This window comes from Coenobita brevimanus, chromosome 39, assembly GCF_032717465.1.
Source record: "Coenobita brevimanus isolate Jiangsu-jjx chromosome 39, ASM3271746v2, whole genome shotgun sequence".
In the NCBI taxonomy this organism is placed as follows: Eukaryota; Metazoa; Arthropoda; class Malacostraca; order Decapoda; family Coenobitidae; genus Coenobita; species Coenobita brevimanus.
In genome coordinates this window covers 13,946,335-13,970,043 of record NC_136992.1, presented here as the reverse complement: position 1 = coordinate 13,970,043, position 23,709 = coordinate 13,946,335, and the positions used below count along the sequence as shown (strand labels likewise).

Sequence of the window (23,709 nt, the reverse complement as noted above, 5' to 3'; positions counted from 1 at the left end):
GACACCAGCAACCGAAGACGCGATCTCGATATCAGACAACGTCTGATACCCAGGATCGCCCTCGTCGTCGTCCAACCACTCACGAACATCGTCCACATCAACATCGTCGCCGTGCGTACATAGCCGTGCATGGAAGTCATCCACGTCAAACCCTAGGAAATCGTACTCCACATCTGTTCCGAGAAGCAGACGAGACCAACCATTTTCAAGAGTTTTCACAGGGACTTCCTTCCATGCACTAGCCCAGTTGTACAGCGCAGACTTGATGTTGTAGCGGCGAAGGTTTTCCAAAGTCCGCTTGCCTCGAGTGTCACGTCCTTCCCTGCGCTCGTCCTCGTCCTCGAGAACCACCATCACCTCGTCCAGGAACTTCCGACGGTACAGGCGCTTTGTTGCCACGATCACTCCTTGGTCCATTGGTTGAATGAGAGCAGTCGTAATAGGTGGCAGAAACATGCACCTAATACGGCCATTCTCAGCAACCAAGTCCTTGTCGCACGAGTGGGCAGGTGCATTGTCGAGGAGAAGGAGAGCCTTTACCTGGTCGCGAGGAATTCCCAGTGTCTTCGTCTGGTAATGTATGACCTCCTTGACGAAGTGATGGTGAAACCAGTCTTTGAAAATCACAGCTGTGAACCATGCTTTCAAAGAATGGTACCATACGACAGGAAGGACATCCATCACCCCATGAAGGCACCGAGGCTGCTTTGCACGGCCAACAATAACGGGCTTAAGCCAGTGCATGCCGTTAGCATTGGCACAACACAAAGCAGATATCCGTTCCTTAGAAAGCTTGCGGCCAGGTACACGCTTCTCCGTCTCATCGGCGAGAGTGTTCGTTGGCACCGAGCGATAGAATAGGCTAGTTTCGTCAGCGTTATAGACTTGACCGAGAGTGAGGCCCTCCCTGTCGATCAAGCCATTCACCTTGTGCCGAAACTCGTCAACTCCATCCTCATTAGCGTCCAATGCTTCGCCATGTGCTTTACGGTTAGTAAGGCCATGTCGCAACTTGAACACGAAGAGCCAACCCTCGGATGCCTTGAAGTCTAGGGCGTCGTGAAGCCTTGCAAACTTCTCAGCAGCAGCCTTCAGCTCCGTTCCACGTACCATCACACCAGCTGCACGTTGCTGTCGATACCAAATCAACGTGGAGCGGTCGATCTCTGCATACTTAGGGGTAAACATAACCTTCCTCTCCACGTTGCGTTTGCTTCTCGACGAGAAGTCAGCCGTGTACTGCATGAGCTTGTCTCGGGAACGCTTGATATCGAACAAAGTCGACCGGGCCAGGTTGAACTCGCGGAGAATGCGAGAGGAAGACCAACCCGCATCAATCTTCTCCAATATCTCCCGTTTCTTCTCCAGAGTCAACACCACTCTCTTCCTTTTCTCAGGAGGCGGGGCCATCATCACACACACTAAGAGTAGGGCAGAGAGCAGCAGGAGGCCTTGCAGCAAGTACGGCACCACCACAAAAGCGAGCACGTGGGCAGCCATGGCGAAGAGCGTAGGTCCAGTCGCGGTGAGAGACAGGCGGGAAGTGGGGAGGATGCAGCGGCGCTCTATCGGACGTCGGAGGAATGACGAACCAAAACAATGCTCTCACGCGGCGCGCGCGGCAAGTTCAAATTACGGACGGCAAAAAATCGATTTTTTTTTTCCAATTTTTTTGGATTTTCGGACCATTTTGGGAATGTTTGATCCCAGGACGATAAGGTTCGGTTAGTGGGGATGTTCGGTTATTGGGCGTTCGGATATTAGAGTGATTACTGTATATATATATATATATATATATATATGTATATATACCCACCGCAGATTGACTTAGGACCTACACAGAATTGCTATGGGAGAGTTGTCTGCCTTTGCTTTGTGTTTCCACCTCTACCAAGTGAATTTCTGGGGAAAGAAGTAACTGGCAACTCCTCTGGTGTTGGCAGGAGGTGGTGAAACACTCAGCACGTTGCCCAGAAGCGAGAGTGGGAGTACAGTGAAAGCTTGATTATCCAGCTTTTGGTATATCCGGGCTGTGACCGAATGGTTCAATGGTACAGTAATACACTCAATCCTCATAAATCGCGGCAATTTGGGTCTGGACCACTGCCATGATTTACGAATTCCTTGATTTATGAGTAATAACTCTTATGTGAAAAATTTATTTGGGTCTGGACTTTGGCCAACCTGCCCCCACAGCACCCTACCTACACCTATCTAGGCACCATCAAACACAAACATACAAATTTAGGAATATTCAGTGCATGTATTAAATACAAATAAGCCATGTTAAGAGATCTCACCTTAATCCTATGACAGAATTGCTTAAGTGAATGGAGTGGGGTAGTGTTGGGAAGAACTTAGAACTTTTCAGCACTTGTTCTTCCCAAACTCTTTTGCCAGCTTTGAAAACTTCTCTCCCCTCCCAACATGACAAATGAGCTCCAAACGTTGACTGTACAACAACAGCAGCAGCTTCTTGACGTCATACTGCTTAGAGCGCTTCATTGGAGGGTCAGGAGGGGCCATGGGAGGTAGGAAGCGGGGGGAAGTTGCACAAAAAAGACAGGTAGCTCTTGTACTCCACGGCGATGGTCTGTAGTGTGCAGACTGGCGGGACAAGAACAACAACAACATGGCGGCATTAGTATGCACACATGCCACCAGGGACATGCGATGATTGGTTGTTGGGTTGCAATTTTCAGTTTGAATGCCATGGTCTACGATTCTCCTTGGAAAAGGCCCACTTGGGTGCCTAGGTCTGCGATTTTCGTGACTTAACAGTGATTTAAGGTTGCCAGCAGTCTGACGGCCACAGAGCCATGATTTACAAATCCGTGATATATGAACACGCGATTTACGAGGATTGAGTTTACATAGAATTATCCGTACAATAGCTCCGGTTTAAACAGGAAGCATCCAGTTGTCAGTTAATGAGGCATGGGTAAACCAGAGAGAGTCTGACCCCCCTGCCCACACCCACACCTCCCACTCACAACTTGATTGCAAGGGTGGTAGAGTGGAGTTTGGTGAGGCAAGTTATACACCTGACCTAGCCTAACCTTACTTAACTACCTGATAATTTAACCTAACCTAACCTAACCTGGGCTCCAGTTGGGAAATTGGGAAACTAAATCCACTTTTGTGTATGCTGAGTTTCTCCCATTATGCTGGAAACAATGGTAGGTACGGTTTAAAGAACGTGATAATAGAGGAAGAAATCTTTCTGCAAGAGAAGGTAATTTACCACCTTCAAAATAGAAAAATGCAGAAAACAAACTGGAGGAATATGAAGTGAACGGGTAAAGTCTTGAGGCTGTATGCTGAGATGAAAATTAATGGGTTTCCCAATTTTAGGGAATGAAATGGAACAAAAATGTCTACTAATAAGAAAAAAAAAAAAAAAATACTCATCTCTCGTGTTCTCGTAAGTTAGCATTCAGTTCTGCATTCTTCGTTAGATATCGCGCTTCTCAACACATTTCGGACCGACAGAGCATACAGTTATTTCTTTGTCGTACATTTACTGTTCATTTTTTTGTTTGTTCTTAAATGTACTGTATGTGTGAAAGAGAGTACTGATACAAACAATAATGTATTCCATTAATCCCATCACGGCTGCCAGCCTCGAACAATGCTTTACTCTACCGGTGTCAGTGACATTGAGTTAGGGAGAGCTGTAAAAAACTGTGAACAATTATGGGAAGGGAACGAAGGTTACTGGTATGTTTACACGACCCTACTCTACCATCCCAAACAGTCAGGCGGCCTGCCACTTCATCTCAGATGCTTTTGCCAATATGTTTAAATGCTAATGTAACATGCACACTAATTATGAGTAAGTGTCTGCCATTATGCCGGAAACAATCATAGATAAGGCTTAAGGAACATTATGATAATAAGAGAGGAAATCTTTCAGCAAAAAGTAATTTACCACACTCAAAACAGGCAGAAAAATACAGTAAACAAGCTAGAGGAATATGAATTGAATTGGTAAGGTTATTAGGCTGTATGCTTAGACAAAAATTTATGAGTTTCACAATTATAGGGGACGAAATGGAACAAAAATGTTTACTGATAAGAAAAAATACTTTCATCTTACGTTTTCCTTTAAGGTGGCATTCAGTTCCACATTCTTCGTTAGATATCGCTTCCCAACACATTTTGGACCAACAGAGCATACAGTTATTTCTGCTCCTTACAGTTAAGTGTCCCGCGGTGCCGATTAATCAGTAATCAGCCTTTTGACTGATTAATCGGGGCATATTAGTTGAAGAATCATATTTCTGTCTCTCATACTATCCTGCAGAACATACTAATGTCAGTATGTGAGTATGGTGATGTTACCAAAACTCTGATACCCTCTCCAAAGCATTTATTTCAAGGAAGTTCCTATGCAAATGTATATCAGATACCGTACATTATCTGCAGTAGTTACCTACAGTATGTGAGTATATGGGCGGCAGAGGAGGTCGCTTACTAGGAATTCGCTTACTGTGAATACATAAACTTGTGGGAAAAATTACATATTGGCAGCATCCCCCTTCATTGGCAGCTCTTGAGACTCCTTTCAGACCTAAGTATTGTACTGTACAGGGAGACTATCTAAGACATAATACCTAAGATAAAGTAATCCAACAAGATTATGGCTTTACTAAATCAACAAGAATATGGCTTAACTAAACCAACTTTAACCCTAGAGGACAACAGGCTTGATGGAGGTAAGAAGGGGATCCAAGGCAGGGTGAGGCACCTAGCATGCACCTCCTGCACCACCCGACACACCACATTCCTCACCACTCTCGTCATTAGCACTTTCGATACTTTCACTAGCTAATGCACTCACTTCGTTCATAAATCCTTTTAAGTCTATTTCTGACACCTAAGACATCGCATCATCCTCTTGATTCCCCCCAGGATATGGCTCTTCTGTGTTGAAGGGAGTGATTCCTCATTTTCTTGAGGCCACAGGTAACGAGTGATGAGGGTTTGCTTCCTTCTGTTAACCTCCCGGTTGTGCCTGTCTGTGTAGTTGCGGAAGGTTCTGTCCAGTGAAGTCGTCACTTCCTCCACTCGCAAGTGACAGCGTTCGATGTCCTTGAATTCTTCCTTGAATTTATCTAGGGCACACGGTACCCGGCTGATCTCCATCATCGACTATTCTCCCTCACTGGTGGTGCTGGCTGTTCTGCTGCTGTCTCCTGCTCTGTGTCGGCCTTGTCCACTCGTTGCACAACTTCCTGGGGATCCTGAGCTGCTGCTGCTGAATGTAAGCCCCTAATCTCCTCCAGCGTGATGCCCTGAAACCCGAGCACAGCTTGTGCGGTTGTGAGAGTGGCTGCCTTGGCAGCAGCCAGGGACTGAAAGCTGCTTGCCGGTGTGTCACACAGGTGCGCGATGAGAAGGCACCAGGGATGGTTAATTGTTGCATTGGTGATATCTGCTCAAGAAGACAACAGGAAGTTGATGGCATCCTTGGGGTTGAATGACCGCCAAAAAGCCATTACACCCTTATCAGGAGTTGAAGCGGTCGGTGGTGCAGGTGCTGTGCGTGGAGCGGGTGACGAGTCCCAACCATCCTCGGCATCCATGACATCACTCCCAATGGTGTCCAAGTCAGTGATTGCCTGCAATTCTTCTGGGTTGTCAGTCTTGCTGCAGAGGTGATTGTAGAGAGCTGCTTCACTGTTGCAATCAACTGGTCTAGCGGTTGGATGAGAGAGGTTGTTCCGGGTGGCAAAAAATGATCTTACAGACCCTACTGAGGTCTGTTAGCCAGGTTGGATGACTTGGAGCATTGTCAAGGACGAGGAGCACCTTGAAGGGAATGCCAAGTTCCTGGGACTTCGCCTTGGCATCAGGGATAAAGTGCCGCAGCAGCCACTCCGACGTGATGATGCTTGTCATCCAGCCATTGGAGTTGCTGTACCCACTATCATTCATGCAGCAAAGATTCTTGTAACATCTTGGGTGCACTGCGATATGAACCACAACGGGCCGCATCATGCCTGAGTCTGATAAGGTCACAGCGAATATGACTGTTATCTTGCTCTTGTCCATTTTTCTACCCCAGGCCTGCTGCTGATGTTTACCGATACTGTATATGTGGACTTTGGCATAGCCTCGTAGTATAGTGCCGTTTCATCAGTATTGTAAATTTGGTCCCTCCTGTAGCCACCCTTGTCGATTATCCTCTTTAGGATGGCTGGATAGTCCTTGGCTGCCATTTCATCTGCTGATGCACGCTCACCAATGAGGCGAATGTGATGTAGCTCCTTCTTCAGGAACTGGCCTAGCCATCCCATGGAGGCTTTGAATGGTTTCTCAACACCAAGCTTCTGAGCTGCAGCTTTGTAGAAAAGCTTTGCCTGGTCCCTGATGTAGTGCCCGTTCAGTGGCACTCCCTCTGTCTGTGTCCTCACGATGTATGTTGCCAGGTACTGCTCCATGAATTATTGCTTGGTTGGCCAGCCTGCTTCTCCCGTCAAGTGCTACTGTCCCACACATCTTAACAGTCTTCTTTATGGCCTCCCTGTTCGTCCATATTGTCTACCATCATTTCCGCCAAGCCGAGTTCCTTCCTAATGGCGGTGTTGCCCTTGCCCTTCTCCTTTCTCTTGATGACTTCCATCTTCAGGGCATGGCTGATGCACTTCTTTCTGGATGACGGGGCAGACATCCTTGCTTGGTACCGTGATCATGGAAACAATTGTAGCACACAAAACAATAGTCTCCGAGTAGATGAGAACGTAGCAGGAACAGCAAATGTACCCACTGTGCGTGCCTGTTACCTCTGCTGGGCCTCTCTCTCCACCCTCCAAGCGGCGCATTGGGCATCACGTCACAAGTGCGCATCATCGACATCACAAGGTGGGCTCAGTGTAGGCAACTGTTGGCGCTTCTTGGGAAGGCAGTGTCACGTGCTCTGGGTAACCCGGGATTTGGGTCACTCTCGCTGCCGTCTCGCCTATTATGAGCTCAGTTCACATCACTTTTAAAAAATACACTAAAATTCGAAAAAAATAAGTCCTCGTGTACAATGAGATTCGCTTACTGTGTGTGCCTACTGTATATTAGTTTTATATGCTCCTTCTGTTTACCTTTACCTTGAGTATAATGTTTCTGTTTTCTGAACATTCTGCACACTTAACAATGTCCCAAAGAGGAATAGTACAGTAGATGCAGTGTTGGTGACTTTGTGTGTCATATGTTGTTGGTGTGTCATGTTGTCTTGGAAGTGTATGTTCAGGCAGACTCATATTTTTGTGCGATAAAAAAATACAATCAAAACATATGTTTTTTATCGGAAGTAAAAATCAAGAGTGGCATTTAAAGCAAACACACTCTATATTAAGATCCCAGACTAAGAAGTTACAGTAAACCCATGATATAACGAACTATTGGGGGGAGGGGTGGATCGTTATATCTAAAAGTTCGCTATATTTGATGGTCATCATTAACCAAGGGATTACCCACCCAAGGCTGTTATATCCGTGGAGTTGTTCGGTTTTACTTGTTCAACCACAACTTACTCTGATGTTTCACACGGAGAATTCAGTGTTTAGTACCGTAGTTATGCAGTGCATGTACAGTAAATACATCCTGTATGAAGTTGTACATATAAATATAGTGCCTATAATGTAATGTAGTACTGTTAAAGTACACTTCCTATGCCAGGGAGTGAACTTCTGCTGCATCTAGTGACCAAAGGTTGCTATATCCAGCGGAAGTTCGCTCTGGAAATGGTGGGTCGTTATATCCGAAGTTTGCTATAAAAGGGTTTGTCATATCGAGGGTTTACTGTAGTAGAGGGCTTGAGAGATCGATACATTTTCTGTACAGTACTGTTTCTAGTAGGATCTAGAATCATCACAAGAACAAGAAAAATGGCAAATTCTAACAAATTTCATCGAGGATTCACAGAACGAGATGATGCAACCAAGCAAAACAAGACTATAGAAGAGTGGCAAATAACCAAAACTATTTACTTTCCATACAGGAGATGGCAGTTGGGCAGTAAACAAAGTTGAAAATAACATGAGGGTGATGTCTTTAACACTGTGGTACTAATAATTTTATGACGATTAATCACATTTAATATTTCTTAATAATTGGCCAATTAACCCTTTCATGCATGGACTCCAATCAAGTCATTAAATACCATCCTGTACAACACACCATGATGCACATCATGTCAAACAAAGGAGGACACACGTTTCCCGCCGATTTGTGTCATATTTTGGTGTTTTTTTTAATGCGATTCGTGTTATGGTGTGCTTTAAAGATCGTTAAACAATCTAACGACTCAAACCACCTTCACTTGAGAGGGTTAATCAGCATCAGCTGATTACTGACTACCAATTAATTGGTAATCGGCAAAATTGCTTATCGGCCCAACCCTGCTAGAATTTTGATTGATGAAAGTACAGTGTGGTCAACACAGAAGAGTACAGTGAAGCATGCTTCATTGAATTGATGTTCTTTCAGTTTTTTTGATGTTTTGATTGTTAATTTTGGGGTGTTACTGTACAGTGTTCTCCAATAGTGTCTTTAAAATACCATCACCATCATTATGACCACCATTGACATGAAATGTGTTTCTCTACAAAAAATTACAGTACTGTATACTTCACAGTACATACAACATTTCAATATTGGGAACATCTCTTTTCCGTTTTTTGATGATTTATAGTGTTTACAGTGCTTACGTTTACATATTATTGCGGGTGAAAGAAAACGGATCTCCCGGCTGTGAGAATTTTTCCCCATCATCAACATAAAATTGCTTCTTTACATAAAATTACAGTATACTTAACAGTATGTTACATGACAGTAAAATGTCATTATAACGGAGTAATTTGGGTCCAAGCCATTCTGTAAAAGTGAAATTCCGATAAAAGTGACATCTGGACTTTTCCCTGCTATCCCAGACTTTTTTCAGTACACTCGACCCTCGATTTGGCGGACCCCTATTTCCCGGATTTCGGATTTCCCTGACACGGCCTGAGGCCAGACAACATTATCAAATGCCAGACAAATGCCCATACAAGTCCAGGATTCTCAACAATAGTCTGGCCATTATTCTCTCATATAAAACTAAAAGCAAACTGCTGCACAATGCCGTATAATTTTAGCAAGGTTTTGACTTGATAAAGGCCATTTGTAACACACACAAGAAATTATTTTCATGCATGAAACTCGGCCACCAACCTGCTTCATGCCACCAGCTCCTGACTCATGGCAATATCCCATTTGCCTCTTTCCTTTCTCAAATGCCACTATAAATAGTTTATTGCATAACACAGTAAAGTTTAAGGAAGGCTTAGACACAATAATATTCATGGGTAATTAAAAATATATATTTTCTCAGGGACAAAGTCAATGGGATCCATTCCTATTCACTTAACTCACCCGACTTGGTGTGACTAAATACCAACTCGGCACTTTTCACTGGAAAATACAGTAATCCCCGTACTATCCGGACGCCCACTTTCCGGACACCCCACTTACTGGACATTGTGGGCCTGGACCTTCGGTACCCAAAAATGCCCCCAAAATCCGAATTTTTTTCCCACCTGTAATTTGAAATTGCTGCACAGCGCCAAACAGCTGTGTACACCACAGCCCCTTCACCCCTTCCTTCCTCCCCCCTCCCCCCTCCCCAGTCAGGGTTGGCATTTGGTATTTTTCTTTACCAAATGTGGGCCAATTTGTTTGGTAATGAATCAGAATAATGCATTACCAAACGGATTTTTCACTTGTATGAGGATACACAGGATGGAGATGGTGGATTGTTTGCTCTCTCTGATTACTCTGCTAGCCTACATAGCATGGAAATAATCAACATGCTGTTAATTATAAGGAGAGTGATTACATGTATTTCCACTTGTATATATAATTAATGAAGAATAAATACTTGCTTTACGAATTTGGTAATGAAAAGTTAAATTTGGTAATGAAAATCGAGGAGTTTGGTAATGTGGCCAAGTTGCGATCTGGCAACCCTGCAGCCCTGCTTCCCCCTCACCAACAGTTACGGCCTAACTGCGATCACGAGTAGATGCTTATTGCAATGGATGTCGCACGTGCTTGTTATTGTGAATAAGCAGTGAATAAATTGCAATACCTCGCCACTAGACCACAAGGGAATTTACAGTGTTGTGCAGTGTTAAGAAATTAGAATTTAGAGTGCAATGGATTAACCGTGGAGTGCAAACTGGTGGTTGAAGCTGGCGTGGTGCAGTTAACAGAATGTGTAGTGTTAATTATAACTCACAGTGCAAAGAATTACTGTAAGTGCAGCGCAGCACTGGATTACTGTACGTGCTTCAAGAGCATTTTCACCACTGCTAAAGCCGTAGAGAAGGCGGCCACAGATGTGCTGTAAGTTCCCTGGCTGAGGTACAGTCACTTCTAATTCCTCATTCTGTGGTTCCTTTTCATTTATTTCATGCTTTATGTCTATTATTGGTGTGAATAGGGTCTTAAATAGGTTTAACCCCTAAAACGCGGGTGTTTACAGTCGATCCCCCCCGAGTGGCGGGGTTGTATCGCGGTCTGAGTACCTGTAGGAAAATATTCGCCAAAAATCAGAGATTAACCCTAGAACATTATACTTGGTATGGCAGATAGTACTTACATTCAGCTTTCTCCAGAGACAGGTGTTGAGCCTTTGTGGACTACCCAAGGACTTGTGGAGACTTGCAAAGTTGGGTAACCAAATTTTCACTTTCACACCTCCAGCAACCCGGTTTCCTCTCTACCACAGCCTCATTCTGTCACAGTAAACTTTATACTACAACGTAAAGGTAGTTAGGAATCCGTATTTGTACAATAAGCACTGAAAATAAGGCTAAAATCAACGGAGCGTACGGCCGACATGCACTGTGGCGGCGTTCTTCCCGTCACTCAACAAACATTTCCATTTTCACAGCTAAAAACATGTATACTACATTATTTTCAATCATATTACTTCCCAAAAGATCACCACGGCGCACTTTTTATTCTGCCTTACGTCTGCCACTTTATTCTCGTTCCTGTCGGCCGCTTGCACTGACTGGGAAGAGCTAGAACTCGCCATAATCTCACTTTGAAAGCCTGCAGTAAACTGACGCTAAACAGAGGCAAAAGCTAGTGTTACAACTGGGGAAACAAGCATTTCCTAGTAGCATAAACTGCTTGTGAGAGGAGATCGCAGATTTACAGTTCTGAGCGCTCAGAGCGCTGCCATGTATCACAGCCAGGCTGGCCAGGCCGTGGTGGGGGGGGTACGGGGGGAAAACGCGATATTTGGCAACAACTGAGGTCAGTAGTACAAAGGTAAAGTATGCTAGTTGTAGCTAGAGGGTGGTGGTACTGATAGACAATACCCGCTGGAGCCTGCTTGCCCGCGGTTATTCAAAATTTACTAAAATCGCAAACGCGACGACCCGCCGTCCTGCCCTTATGGCCGAGCGTCGCAAACGTGACGATCCGCGTTTTAGGGGTTAAGGGAGTTATTTAGATGGCTTTCAAGTTAGGCTGGGTTAGGGTCCTTAAGTACAAGTGCAGGAGGCTGGGGACCACTTTCCGGACATGCCTTTGGCTCTGTTACGTCAGATGGTAGAGGGATTATCGTATTTTAATTTTCTTCGCCACAGTGGCTCATACACACCTAATTATCTGAAATCTACTTAAAAATTTTTACTTACTATAACTTAATTATAAAATTAGGTTTCAGAGCTAAAATGCACGAATGTTAGCATATATTTCCCCATCAGATCATCATGGTTTATATGTATGTCAGTTGATGAGTGGTTTGCTAGTGTTAGCAGATATTTCCCCTTCAGATCGTCAGCACACCTTGATGGACTTCTATTTTGCATAAATATTTATTTTGAGTACAAAAAAAAAAAAAGTATCTGCATTGTGAATTGATATTTATCCAAAACAAAAGTCTGTCAAGGTGAGTTTTCAGGCTAGAAGCAAAATGCTTATGCTAACTTCAAGAAATTTTCACTCTGAATCCTGATTTTCTGTTAATAATTAAATTAAGCACAGATTTTTTACTGAATTTCAAACAATCAGGTGTGCAGACCTATACGGTGATAAAGATTGAAATATTTTCCAATTAAAATTGCTGATTCTGTCCAAGATCGAGATCACATTCCATGATTGTTTGTATCTCGATCAGGTGGTTAGTGATTGGCCAGTGTTAGCATATATTTCCTCTTCAGATCATATACCTTGACAGACTTCTATTTTGCGTAAGTATTTATTTTGAGTACAAAAAAAAATGTATGTGCATTGTTAATTGATATTTATTACAAAACAAAAGTCCATCAAGGCGAGTTGTTAGGCTAGAGGCAAAACACTTATGCAAACTTTTAAGAAGTTTTTGCTCTGAATCCTGATTTTCTGTTAATAATTAAATTAAGCACAAATTTTTGACTGAATTTCTAACATTTAGGTGTGCAAACCTATATGGTGATAGAGATTAAAATATTTTCCAATTAAAATTGCCGATTTGGTCTAAGATTGCATGTTTGTATCTCGGTCAGCTGATTAGTGGTTGGCTGATCTTGTGGTGCTCCATTCCTTGCTCATTTTCCTCTTTTTGCTCAGCTTTTTGATCTTCTATCATACCCTCCACATTCTCATCAACAACTGTCTAAACAACCATTCTTAGAGTTGTAGCTAGCAAAATACCCCTGGGGGTAGGATTTTTTTTTTCAAGAATACTCCCCCAGTATCCCTGCTTGTCGTAAGAGGCGACTAAAAGGGTTGGCGGAGGGTTAGTGCCCCTCCCTGAAAAACAACTAACTAAAAAGACGAACAATAAACCTCGGACAAGGACTGACCAAAAGATGACGACCAAGGACCGGACAAAGGACATGGTAATCGGAACATGGAATGTAAGAGGTGCGAATGATGAGGTGAAAGGGAGAGAGATTGTCCAGGTGCTTGAGGGTGCGAAAGTTGATGTATGCGAAATAACTGAAACTAAATGGAGAGGTGAGAGTGTGAGAGAATTGGAGTATGGATGGGGTATACGTGCAGGAGTAGGTGAGAATGAGAGGGCAAAAGAAGGAGTATGTATAGTTGTGAGTAAAAGATGGTAGAAGAGCATAAGAGAGTATGGATCAGTTGGGTCAAGGATTGTGTGGGTATGATTGAAAGTTGGAATACAAGTGTGGGCGATTGTGTGTGTGTATGCGCCAACGCAAGATCATGCAAGCAGAGTGAGAGAAGAGTTCTGGACAAATGTAGAAGTGTGCATGGAAAAGTTTGGAAGGAATGAGAGAGTGTTTTTGATCAGTGATATGAATGGTAAAGTAGGGAATGTGAAGGTGGATGTAATAGTTGGTGAGTGGGGTGTGCCTGCTGAGATAGATGAGAATGGCAGTGCTTTAGTGGACATTTGTGCTGGGAGGGGGTTGGTGATAGCCAATACCCTCTTCAGGCACAAAATGATCCACAGGTATACATGGCGAGTGATGAGAAGGGTGGGTGGTGAACTGAATGAAAGGAAGGCAATGATTGATTATGTGTGTGTGGTTGAAAGGATGCGAAAATGTGTAATGGATGCAAGAGCTTATAGAGGTTGGGGGAGTGGACTTTCTGACCACTACTTGGTGGTGGCCAGAATCAAGATCATATTAAGATGGAGAAATAGAAGAAGGGAAGGACAGTAAGAAGGAGTATTTGTAATGAGAGTGGAAAGGTTACAAGAGGATGAGAAAAGGCAGAGTATAAGAGAGAAATGGAGGAACGATTGGGCAAATATGAATTGGAGCAGATGGGGGACATGGAAGGTGTGTGCAGGATATTCACAGAAAAAATATGTGCAGCATGTGATGTGGTGTGTGGGATGAAGAGAAGACAGAGGGGTGTGCAAGGAACAGTGTTGTGGAATGGGGAGGTGAGACAGGCTGTGGCATAAAAGAAGAAAGCATACAATGAATGGATGAGAAATAGGGGCATGGAAGAAGTTGAGAGGCGGAAGAGAGAGTTATATGTAGAAAGAAAGAGAGAGGTGAAAAGATTAGGAAGAGAGAGTAAGAAGAGAGCGGATGAGGAATTTGGAAGGAACTTGAGTGTAAAGTGGAGGGACTGTAAGAAAATGTTCTGGAAAGAGGTGAAAAGAGTAAGACAGGGTGGAAGTGAGGTTAGCAGGGGAGTGAAGGATAAAAATGATAGATTACTAGTGGAGAAGGGAGAAAAAGTGAGCAGATGGAGAGAACACTTTAAGGAATTGTTGAACATAGAGGGTGGAAGTAATGCGAGTTTAAGTGGCTGGGGAATGGCTGGGAGAAGGAGGGAGGTGAGAAGACAGGAAGAAATCAGTAGGATAGAAGTTGTAGAAGCAGTGAAGAAAGTTAAATTGGGGAAAGCCCCAGGAATTGATGGAGTGTGTGGTGAAATGCTGAAGTATGGGGGAGAGAGAGTAGTAGAATGGATGTGGATAATGTGCAGATTGGCCTGGGAGGAAGGTAGAGTCCCGGAGGATTGGAAGTCAGGTATAATTATTCCCTTGTACAAAGGAAAAGGGGAAAAAGAAATGTGTGGTAATCATAGGGGCATCTGTCTTCTTAGTATAATAGGAAAAGTGTATGGTAGGATACATATTTACAGTGTTAGAGAAAGAACAGAGGAATTAGTTGGAGAAGAACAGGGAGGCTTTAGGAAGGGAAGAGGTTGTGTAGATCAGATATTCATTCTTAGATCTTTAGTGGAAAGGTTTCTAGAGAAGGGAAAGAAGTTGTATGCGGCTTTCATGGATTTGGAGAAAGCATATGACAGGGTGGACAGACAAGGATTGTGGAAAGTATTAAGAATATATGGAGTAGATGTGAAGTTGTTGAATGCTGTGAAAAGTATGTATGATGGTGCTAAGGCTGCAGTGCATTTGGATGGTGAACTGAGTGAATTTTTCTCTTTGAAGGTTGGGTTGAAACAGGGCTGTGTCATGTCTCCATGGTTGTTCAATCTGTACATGGATGGGGTAATAAAAGAGGTACAAGGTAGGGTAGTGGATGTTGGAGTGGCCCTGGTGAGAGAGGGTAATGTTTGGAAACTCCCTGTACTGTTGTTTGCAGATGATACAGTGTTGTTGAGTGAAGATGAAGGGGAGCTGCAAGGCTTGGTGGATGAGTTTGGGAGAGTGTGTAAGAAACGGAATCTAAAGGTGACTGTAGGGAAGAGTAAAGTGATGGTCTTTGAGAGAGGTGAAGTCAGTGAATGTACAGCGAGGTTGGATGGTGAGGAATTGGATAATGTGAGTACGTTTAAGTACCTGGGGAGTGTGATGAGTAAGGATGGAGGTTTGGAGGGTGAAGTACTTGAAAGGGTAGAGCAGGGAAGAAAGATTGCTGGTTCCTTGAAAGCAGTGATAAGAAGCATGGAAGTGAGCATGGAAGTGAAAAGTTACTACATGACAGTATTGTGATACCAACTCTAACGTATGGAAGTGAAGCTTGGACGTTGCTGGAAGGACACAAGTCAAGAGTGAGAGCAGTCGAAATGAGCTATTTAAGAGGAGCCTGTGGAGTCACATGGAGAGACAGACAGACAAATGAGGATATAAAGGAGCGTTGTGGTGTGGATGTGGGTGTGATAGGAAGCATTAGGAAGAATACACTGAGGTGGTTTGGCCGTGTGGAGAGGATGGAGGGTGAAAGACTGAAGAAGAGAGTGTATGTGAGTGAGGTGGAGGGGGGAAGAGGGAGGGGGGAGGCTGAGGATGAGATGGAGGAATGGGGTGGAGAGGTATATGAGAGAGGGGGGTGTGAGTTGGGAGCAGGGCAGTGAAATGGCAGGGGACAGGGCGACGTGGAGGCGATTTGTTTGTGCCCGCCCCTTACGGGATTGAGGCGTCTGGCAATAGATAGATAGTGTCAGTTTTTGTTATTGCGTCAGTGTTATTATTTTATTTACTGTATGTTAGTTATGTTGGTATAGGTAGCCTACATTCCAGAATGCTCTAGATTATCGGAATAATTGCTAGACAATATTGGAGAATTCGGACAAAGTATGGTAATAGTCCGGGGAATGGTATGTGGGGCTGGACTTTTGTAATTCCCAGACTTTTGCCATTCCTGGACTGATGTATCCCATTTTTAGTCTGGCAAATCGAGGGTCGAGTGTATATCAGACATTAGTACGGATTTCACCAACGGTTTTTAAACTGTATTCACTACCATTGCAGTACTGTACTGTAGTATACATTGACTACAGTAATTAAAATGGTATAATATATATAATAACACTGTACTGTACACTGATAAACATGACCTTTATTTACCTTATTGTGGTGAACATAGCAAAAGTGATCTGGCAGTCCAGACTGCTTCTGGCTTTATTGGACTTTTTCTGATATATAAGAATTTCGTCCTGTAGCACCTTGATTCCAGTAAAAGCGAATTCCTGTGTACTGAAATCTGTCATAATGAGGTTTTACTGTATTTTACTATGAGTAGAATACTTATTGATAGGGTTAGGCATATAACAGTGAGTAGAATACTCATTGATAGGGTTAGGCATATAACAGTGAGTAGAATACTCATTGATAGGGTTAGGCATATAACAGTGGAGCTAGTTGGAGAAGAACTTGGGGGATTTAGGAAGGGAAAAGGGGGTGTAGGTCAAATATTTGTTGTAAGATGTTTAGTGGAGAAATATCTAGAGAAGGGAAAGAAAGTGTATGCTGCCTTCATGGACATGGAGAAAGCTTTGACAGAATAGATAGGCAGGGTATGTGGAAGGTATTAACAATATATGGAGTGGATGGGAAATTGTTGAGTGCTGTGAAGAGTATGTACGAAGGAGCTAGGGCTATGGTGCGAGTGGATGGGGAGCTGAGTGAGTTCTTTGATCTAAATGTGGGACTGAAACAGGAATGTGTTTAATGTATATATGGATGGGGTTGTAAAGGAGGTGCAAGATAAGGCAGTAGATGTGGGGGTGGCTCTAATGAATGAGGGTGAGATGTGGAAGATTTTGGTGTTGCTGTTTGCTGATGATACAGTATTGTTGAGTGAAGATGAATGGGAGTTGCAAGGTTTAGTGAAAGAATTTGGGACAGTGTGTAGGAAGAGTAATCTGAAAGTTAATGTAAACAAGAGTAAAGTTATGGTGTTTGAGAGGAATGAAGTCACAGAATGCACAGCGAGGTTGGACGGTGAGGATATGGAGAATGTGAGTGCATTCAAGTACTTGGGTAGTGTGATGAGTAAGGATGGAAGTTTTAGGGATTAAGTGCATGAAAGGGTACAGCAGGGAAGGAAGGTTGTTGGTTCACTGAAAGCAGTGATGAGAAATAGGGAGGTGAGTATGGAAGTTAAGAAGTCACTGCATGATAGTATTGTGATCCCTACCCTGACGTATGGAAGGGAGGCATGGACCTTGCAAGAGGGGAACAAGGCAAGAGTGAGAGCAGTTGAAATGAGTTACTTGAGAGGAGCATGTGGAGTGACATGGAGGGACAGCTTGACGAATGAAGAAGTGAAGGAACATTTTGGGGTGGATGTGGTTGAGAAAATTAGGAGAAATATACTGAGGTGTTTTGGACATATGGAGAGAATGGAGAATGAAAGACTGACTAAGTGGGTATATGTAGGTGAGGTGGAGGGAGGGAGAGGAAGACCGAGGATGAGGTGGAGGGATGGAGTTGAGAGGTATATGAGGGAGGGTGGAGTGAGTTGGGGGGGAGGGCAGTCAAGTGGTGGGCGACAGAGCGACTTGGAGGCGTTTTGTCTGTGCCCACCCTTTGCAGGATTTGGGCGTCTGGCTATAGATAGATAGATAGATACAATAAGGAATAGCTGTTAGCTGTTTTTTGAACTTTTAAAGCATTTTGTAGGGGCAAGACAGTGGATAAGTGTTGTAGGGTTGAGGAGTTGGGGGTATCTTTGGGGAACTTTCGTATAACCTGACATTCTGACAATGTGTGTCAGGCCTTTGGCTCTTTTACACTGGGTAATCGGGAGTGTACTGTACATGTATTGAGCATTTTCAACGAATCTGAATAACCTTTTGAAAGGCCTGAATGATGAGTGTATGGTCAATTTCTCAGGACACATTCCGTATACCTGTATATACTTTTGTGCTTTTTCGGTCAGACTGTTGGCAGTGTTCATTTTTACATACAGTATATTCTTTCTCCCATTTTGTGGGTTGTACCCACCCCACTTCAGGTATGTACTCTCCTTTGTGCAGTATTCCATTATTGAATGATTCAGCATTGGAGACTGCAGACTTGAGATAAATAGATATAATCTTAATTGCTTCATGACTACAGGTCTTTCTTTACGTAGAATAAAATCATATGGTGGTAGCAAGGATTTAAAAAAAAAAAATCAAATTGAAGGGTTTAAAACAAAATTGAGTGCAAGTTGTGCGTGAATTTTGACGTATAAATTATCATTTAAATTTTTCCTTAACAGCCAGTGTTTGATGGCAGGAGCAACTTATACACAAGGGATCCTCTTCCCATTGGCAATGAGAAAATGGAGTTAGAGGTAAGTCTTTAACTTGATTTAATATTTGTTTATTTTATTTATTTTTTTGCTGTTGCTTTTCCATAAAGTACACTAGTAAAATTTGTCATTTATGTTCTCCTTCACTCCCATTTTATGCTTTTTGCTTTTTAGTGCAGAGTAGTAAGCATTAAAAATGGTTATTGAAGTTTGATTCCTACATGTAAAGTTTGTTAAATTCCCCCAGTTGCAATACAATACCAGTTGTATGGAAAATTGTTAATTAAATGTAATATGCACAGTTAAGGGAGTTTTATTTGGGTTATGCTTTGTGAAAAGGAGGGTTACTTTATAGGTGATAGTGTTTTTTTTAGTGAAGTGAAGGAGCAAGATACATTCATCTAAAGTCTTGTTACTTCATCAGTTCAAGGTATAGTATTGTGTTGCTGAAACATATTTTTGTATATTAGTTCGGGATGAACAGTTTTGTCTATAATAGGCATCAAACTGAATTTTAATTTTGGCATTAATGTAAAGTAAATGAAGAATTTTGAGTACGTTTAAGTACTTGAGTAGTGTGATGAGTAAGGATGGAAGTTTGGAGGGTGAAGTGCTTGAAAGGGTACAGCCGGGAAGAAAGGTTGCTGGTTCTTTGAAAGCAGTGATAAGAAACAGGGAAGTGAGCATGGAAGTGAAAAAGTTACTACATGACAGTATTGTGATACCAACTCTAACATACGGAAGTGAAGCTTGGACGTTGTTGGAAGGACACAAGTCAAGAGTGAGAGCAGTGGAAATGAGTTATTTAAGAGGAGCCTGTGGAGTCACATGGAGAGACAGGCTGACGAATGAGGATATAAAGGAGCGTTGTGGTGTGGATGTGGATGTGATAGGAAGCGTTATGAGGAACACACTGAGGTGGTTTGGCCATGTGGAGAGGATGGAGGGTGAAAGACTGACGAAGAGAGTGTATGTGAGTGAGGTGGAGGGGGGAAGAGAGAGGGGGAGACCGAGGATGAGATGGAGGGATGGGGTGGAGAGGTATATGAGAGAGGGGGGTGTGAGTTGGGAGCAGGGCAGTGAGATGGTGGGGGACAGGGCGACTTGGAGGCGATTTGTTTGTGGCCACCCCAAATGGGATTGAGGCATCTGGCAATAGATAGATAGATAGATAGATATACATATATCCATCCATCTATCCATCATCCAATCCTACATGGCCCCATGAGGAGCGTAGGAGCCTGGGGCTAGGCAGTTGGTCCCGACATTTAGATGAGTGACCAGCCTCACTCATCCCTGAGTGGCATTACATGAGCACTCAACCCCAACCACCCCCTGGATATAAACCTTCACCGGTTGAATCCGATTGGAACGCATTACTTACCCACTAAACCACCAGGTGCCAAAATTTGGTTATATGGTTACCCCCCAGTGTATATATATATATATATAAAATGTATGTATGTATGTATGTACAGTACCCTCGCGTCCAACACGCGTTAGTCCAGCACGAATCGGGTCCAGCACGGAGAGCAATTAATTAGTATTATTTAATACGATTTAATTACTGCAACACGAGTGTGTTAACATAACACGCACAGAGCTCCGAGAAGTGGGCGAAATCCGCAGAGTTCACTCTAGCACGATCACACCCGGTCCAACACGGTTATACTGGACATTCCCATGATGATGATAGCCAATGAAAACTTCTGATCAAGTAGCCTTCCCCGCCCGCTGTTGTGACGTGATCGTGATGCCGCCCAATTAAAAACGCTTCTGCTGTCATGTGATGTTTTGTTTACATTTCTCCCGCCACAGCGCCACGCAGTCGCATAATTGCATTGGAAGGTGCTTTTTTCTTGCTGCATTTTCTGCCCTTGTTACTGCATTTTACCCTGCTCACGATGCCTAGGAAGCCTTCTGAGAACCCCAAGAAGCATTGGCACCTCCCTCAGGCCACAAAGCTAGAAAGCATCGAGAGGAAGAAGAAAGGGGAGAGGAAAGTTGACATTGCCAAGGCCTACGACATGAATGAAGCCAACTTGAGGATCATAATAAAAAACTAAGACAAGATCCTGGCAGCCGAAGGCTATCACACGGCACTTCATACCAGGTTTGCCGAGGATACGATGGTAAATCGGAACGGTAACGTGGTAAAATTGCCGACGATACCACGGGCATTTGGTATTCATCTGGATGGATTCCTGCCGAGGATACGAAGGGCAAAACAGTGTGACCAAAACCCAGGCGACTCGACAGAGAATGTATCGTACTACAGCATTGAACATTTAGCCTGACACTGAATACATATTAATATTTTAGAATAAATATCAATAGTTTTGAAACCCTTCTCATCGGCGTGCGTACCAGTTTATAAACAAAGTTGCTTCTCCTTATTCTCTACTGAGTCAGCGACAGCAATCACTTTCCACAGTCACGAGACAGGGCTCTGGCAACAATGTGAGAAGCATGCACTTTGCCGAGGATTACAGAGTGCTAGGACTGGCAGAAGCAGAACCTTCCATGGCTGTGGACAAAGATAGTGATTCTGAGTGTGATTCCGAAGGACTTAAGAGGGAGGTTGAGGAGGAGCAACAGCCATTACCCGCTAGTGACGCCAGCAGCCATCCTCTGGGGACCCAGTAGAACTACCTACAGCCTTGGATACCACCTTCCATTCCCAGCAAGCCCACCAACACTATCCTAAAAGGTTAGTTATCATTCATAGCACAGTACCATGTATTATAATTACAATAGTACCAATATATGTATAGGTATATGGTAGGTATTTAGGGTGACTTTTCCTAGGGTTGCTGACATAATTCATTTTTCCCCATAAGCTCTATTGTTAGTCCAACACGTTTTTGGTCCAACATGTGACCCATGCATGACAATATTACCGTGCTGGACGCGAGGGTACTGTATATATGCTGTGATGGCATTGTGTGAAATGAAGATGAAAGGGTGTGAAGTGGAGGAATGGGAGGATGTGAAATGTGTAAGATCGAGAATGAATGGACAAGGACGATGCAAGGAAGGAGTTGCTTTGTTGATGAATGAGATGTGACAGAGTGCAGTGAGAGACTACAAATGTGTCAGCTCGAGGTGTATGCATGTCAAGTTCAATTTTGAGAAGGTGAAAGTGGTGGTGATTGTACTGTAGTGTATGCACCGTTTGAGGACAGGAGCGAGAGAGAAAAAGATAGGTTTGGCATGAGCTGAATGAAGTTGTGGGAGAAATGCCCAGGAGCTATAAAGTGATCGTAATGGGGATATGAATGGAAGAGTAGGCACTGGTCCTGAGGATGACATAATGGGTTGTTATGGAGTACCAGGAGAAAATGATAATGGGAAGCGACTAATGGATATGTGTCAGGAGAGGAGGTTGTGCATTTGTAACTCATATTTCAAACAAAGATGCACATAAATATACATGGTATACAGGGAACGGGGATCGTGTTGAAAGAAGCCTGATTGATTACGTGCTCGTAGAGAGGTCGACGATGGGAATGGTTGCTGATATGAGGGCTGTGAGAGAATGATGTGCAGGTCTGTCAAATCATATGATTGTGGTATCCAAGATCAAGCTGAGAGGAGTGAGGTGGATCAGGAGAGAGAGAGCAGTCAGGGGGAAAGACTGAAAGTTGAGAAGCTGAGGATCAAAGAAAAGGCAGATGATTACACGACCAAAGTAGAGGAGGAGTTAGAATCAGTTAATTGGAATGAAATGGATCTGGACAGTCTGTGGAATGCATTTAGGGATTGCTTAGTTAGGAATGTTAAAGCAGTGTGCAGTGTGGCAAGAGTAACAATGAAAAAGAAAAGTACAGCATGGTGGGATGATGAGGTTAAGAGAGCAGTGGAGGTAAAGTGGAAGAAATGGCTAAAGTGGTTACAGGACAGGGGTTCAGTTGAAATAACTGAATATAGTGAGAGCAAGAATCATGTCAAGAGACTAGTGAAGAGGAAAAAGAAAGAGGTAAATGTTGATCTAGGAAGGAAAATGAATGCGAACTACTCTGAAAATAGGAAGTTATTCTGGAAAGAAGTGCAGAAATGTAGAAGTGAAGCAGAAAGAAATGTGAAAGTGTGAGGGATGTAGGTGGTAGATTATTGTCTCATGGGGATGAAGTAAGGACCAGATGGAAAGAATATTTTGAAAACTTGATGAATGAGAATAGAGAGAGCAGAGTGGCTGTAAGCATGATTAGCTTTGGGGGTGTGCTGAGAAGGAATGCAGTGCCAGGAGACGTGACACTCGCACAGGTGAAGAGTGCTGTGAAGTGGCTGAAAAATGGGAAAGCAGCTGGGGTTGATGAGGTGTATGCAGAGATGATTAAGTGTAGTGGAGAGACTGGAATGAAGTGCTTGTTTGAGATATGTAAGAAGGGATGGATGAGTGATACTGTGCCAGCAGAGTGAAAAAAGGCTGTGATTTTACCCCTGTGATTTAGGAAGGGAAAAGGGTGTGTAGACCAGATATTTGTTCTAAGATGTTTAGTGGAGAAGTATCTAGAGAAGGGAAGGAAAGTGTATGCTGCCTTCATGGACTTGGAGAAAGCTTATGACAGAATAGATAGGCAAGGTATGTGGAAGGTATTAAGAATATATGGAGTGGAGGGGAAATTGTTGAGTGCTGTGAAGAGTATGTATGAGGGAGCTAGGGCTACGGTGCGAGTGGATGGTGAGCTGAGTGAGTTCTTTGATCTCAATGTGGGACTGAAACAGGGGTGTGTAATGTCTCCATGGCTGTTTAATATATATATGGATGGGGTTGTAAAGGAGGTTCAAGGTAGGGCAGTGGATGTGGGGGTGGCCCTAATGAATGAGGGTGAGATTTGGAAGCTTTTGGTGTTGCTGTTTGCTGATGATACAGTATTGTTGAGTGAAGATGAATGGGAGTTGCAAGGTTTGGTGAATGAATTTGGGACAGTGTGTAGCAGGAGGAAGCTGAAAGTTAACGTAAACAAAAGTAAAGTTATGGTGTTTGAGAGGAATGAAGTCACAGAGTGTGCAGTGAGGTTGGATGGTGAGGATATGGAGAATGTGAGTGCATTCAAGTACTTGGGTAGTGTGATGAGTAAGGATGGAACTTTGGGGGATGAAGTAAATGAAAGGGTACAGCAGGGAAGGAAGGTTGTTGGTACACTGAAAGCAGTGATGAGAAATAGGGAGGTGAGTATGGAAGTTAAGAAGTCACTGCATGATGGTATTGTGATCCCTACCCTGACGTATGGAAGCGAGGCGTGGACCTTGC

At 43.4% G+C, this 23,709-nt stretch overlaps 1 protein-coding gene across 1 annotated transcript in view; it reads left to right on the top strand.

Annotated features, from left to right (window-relative positions):
- Nucleotides 1-23,709, top strand: part of AGO1 (protein argonaute-1) — a 198,583-nt gene that overhangs the window by 18,549 nt on the left and 156,325 nt on the right. Inside the window, exon 4 of the mRNA XM_080270147.1 lies at nucleotides 18,420-18,494. Within this exon, the coding sequence (XP_080126273.1) occupies nucleotides 18,420-18,494 (75 nt within the window). The remainder of the gene's footprint in view (nucleotides 1-18,419; nucleotides 18,495-23,709) is intronic.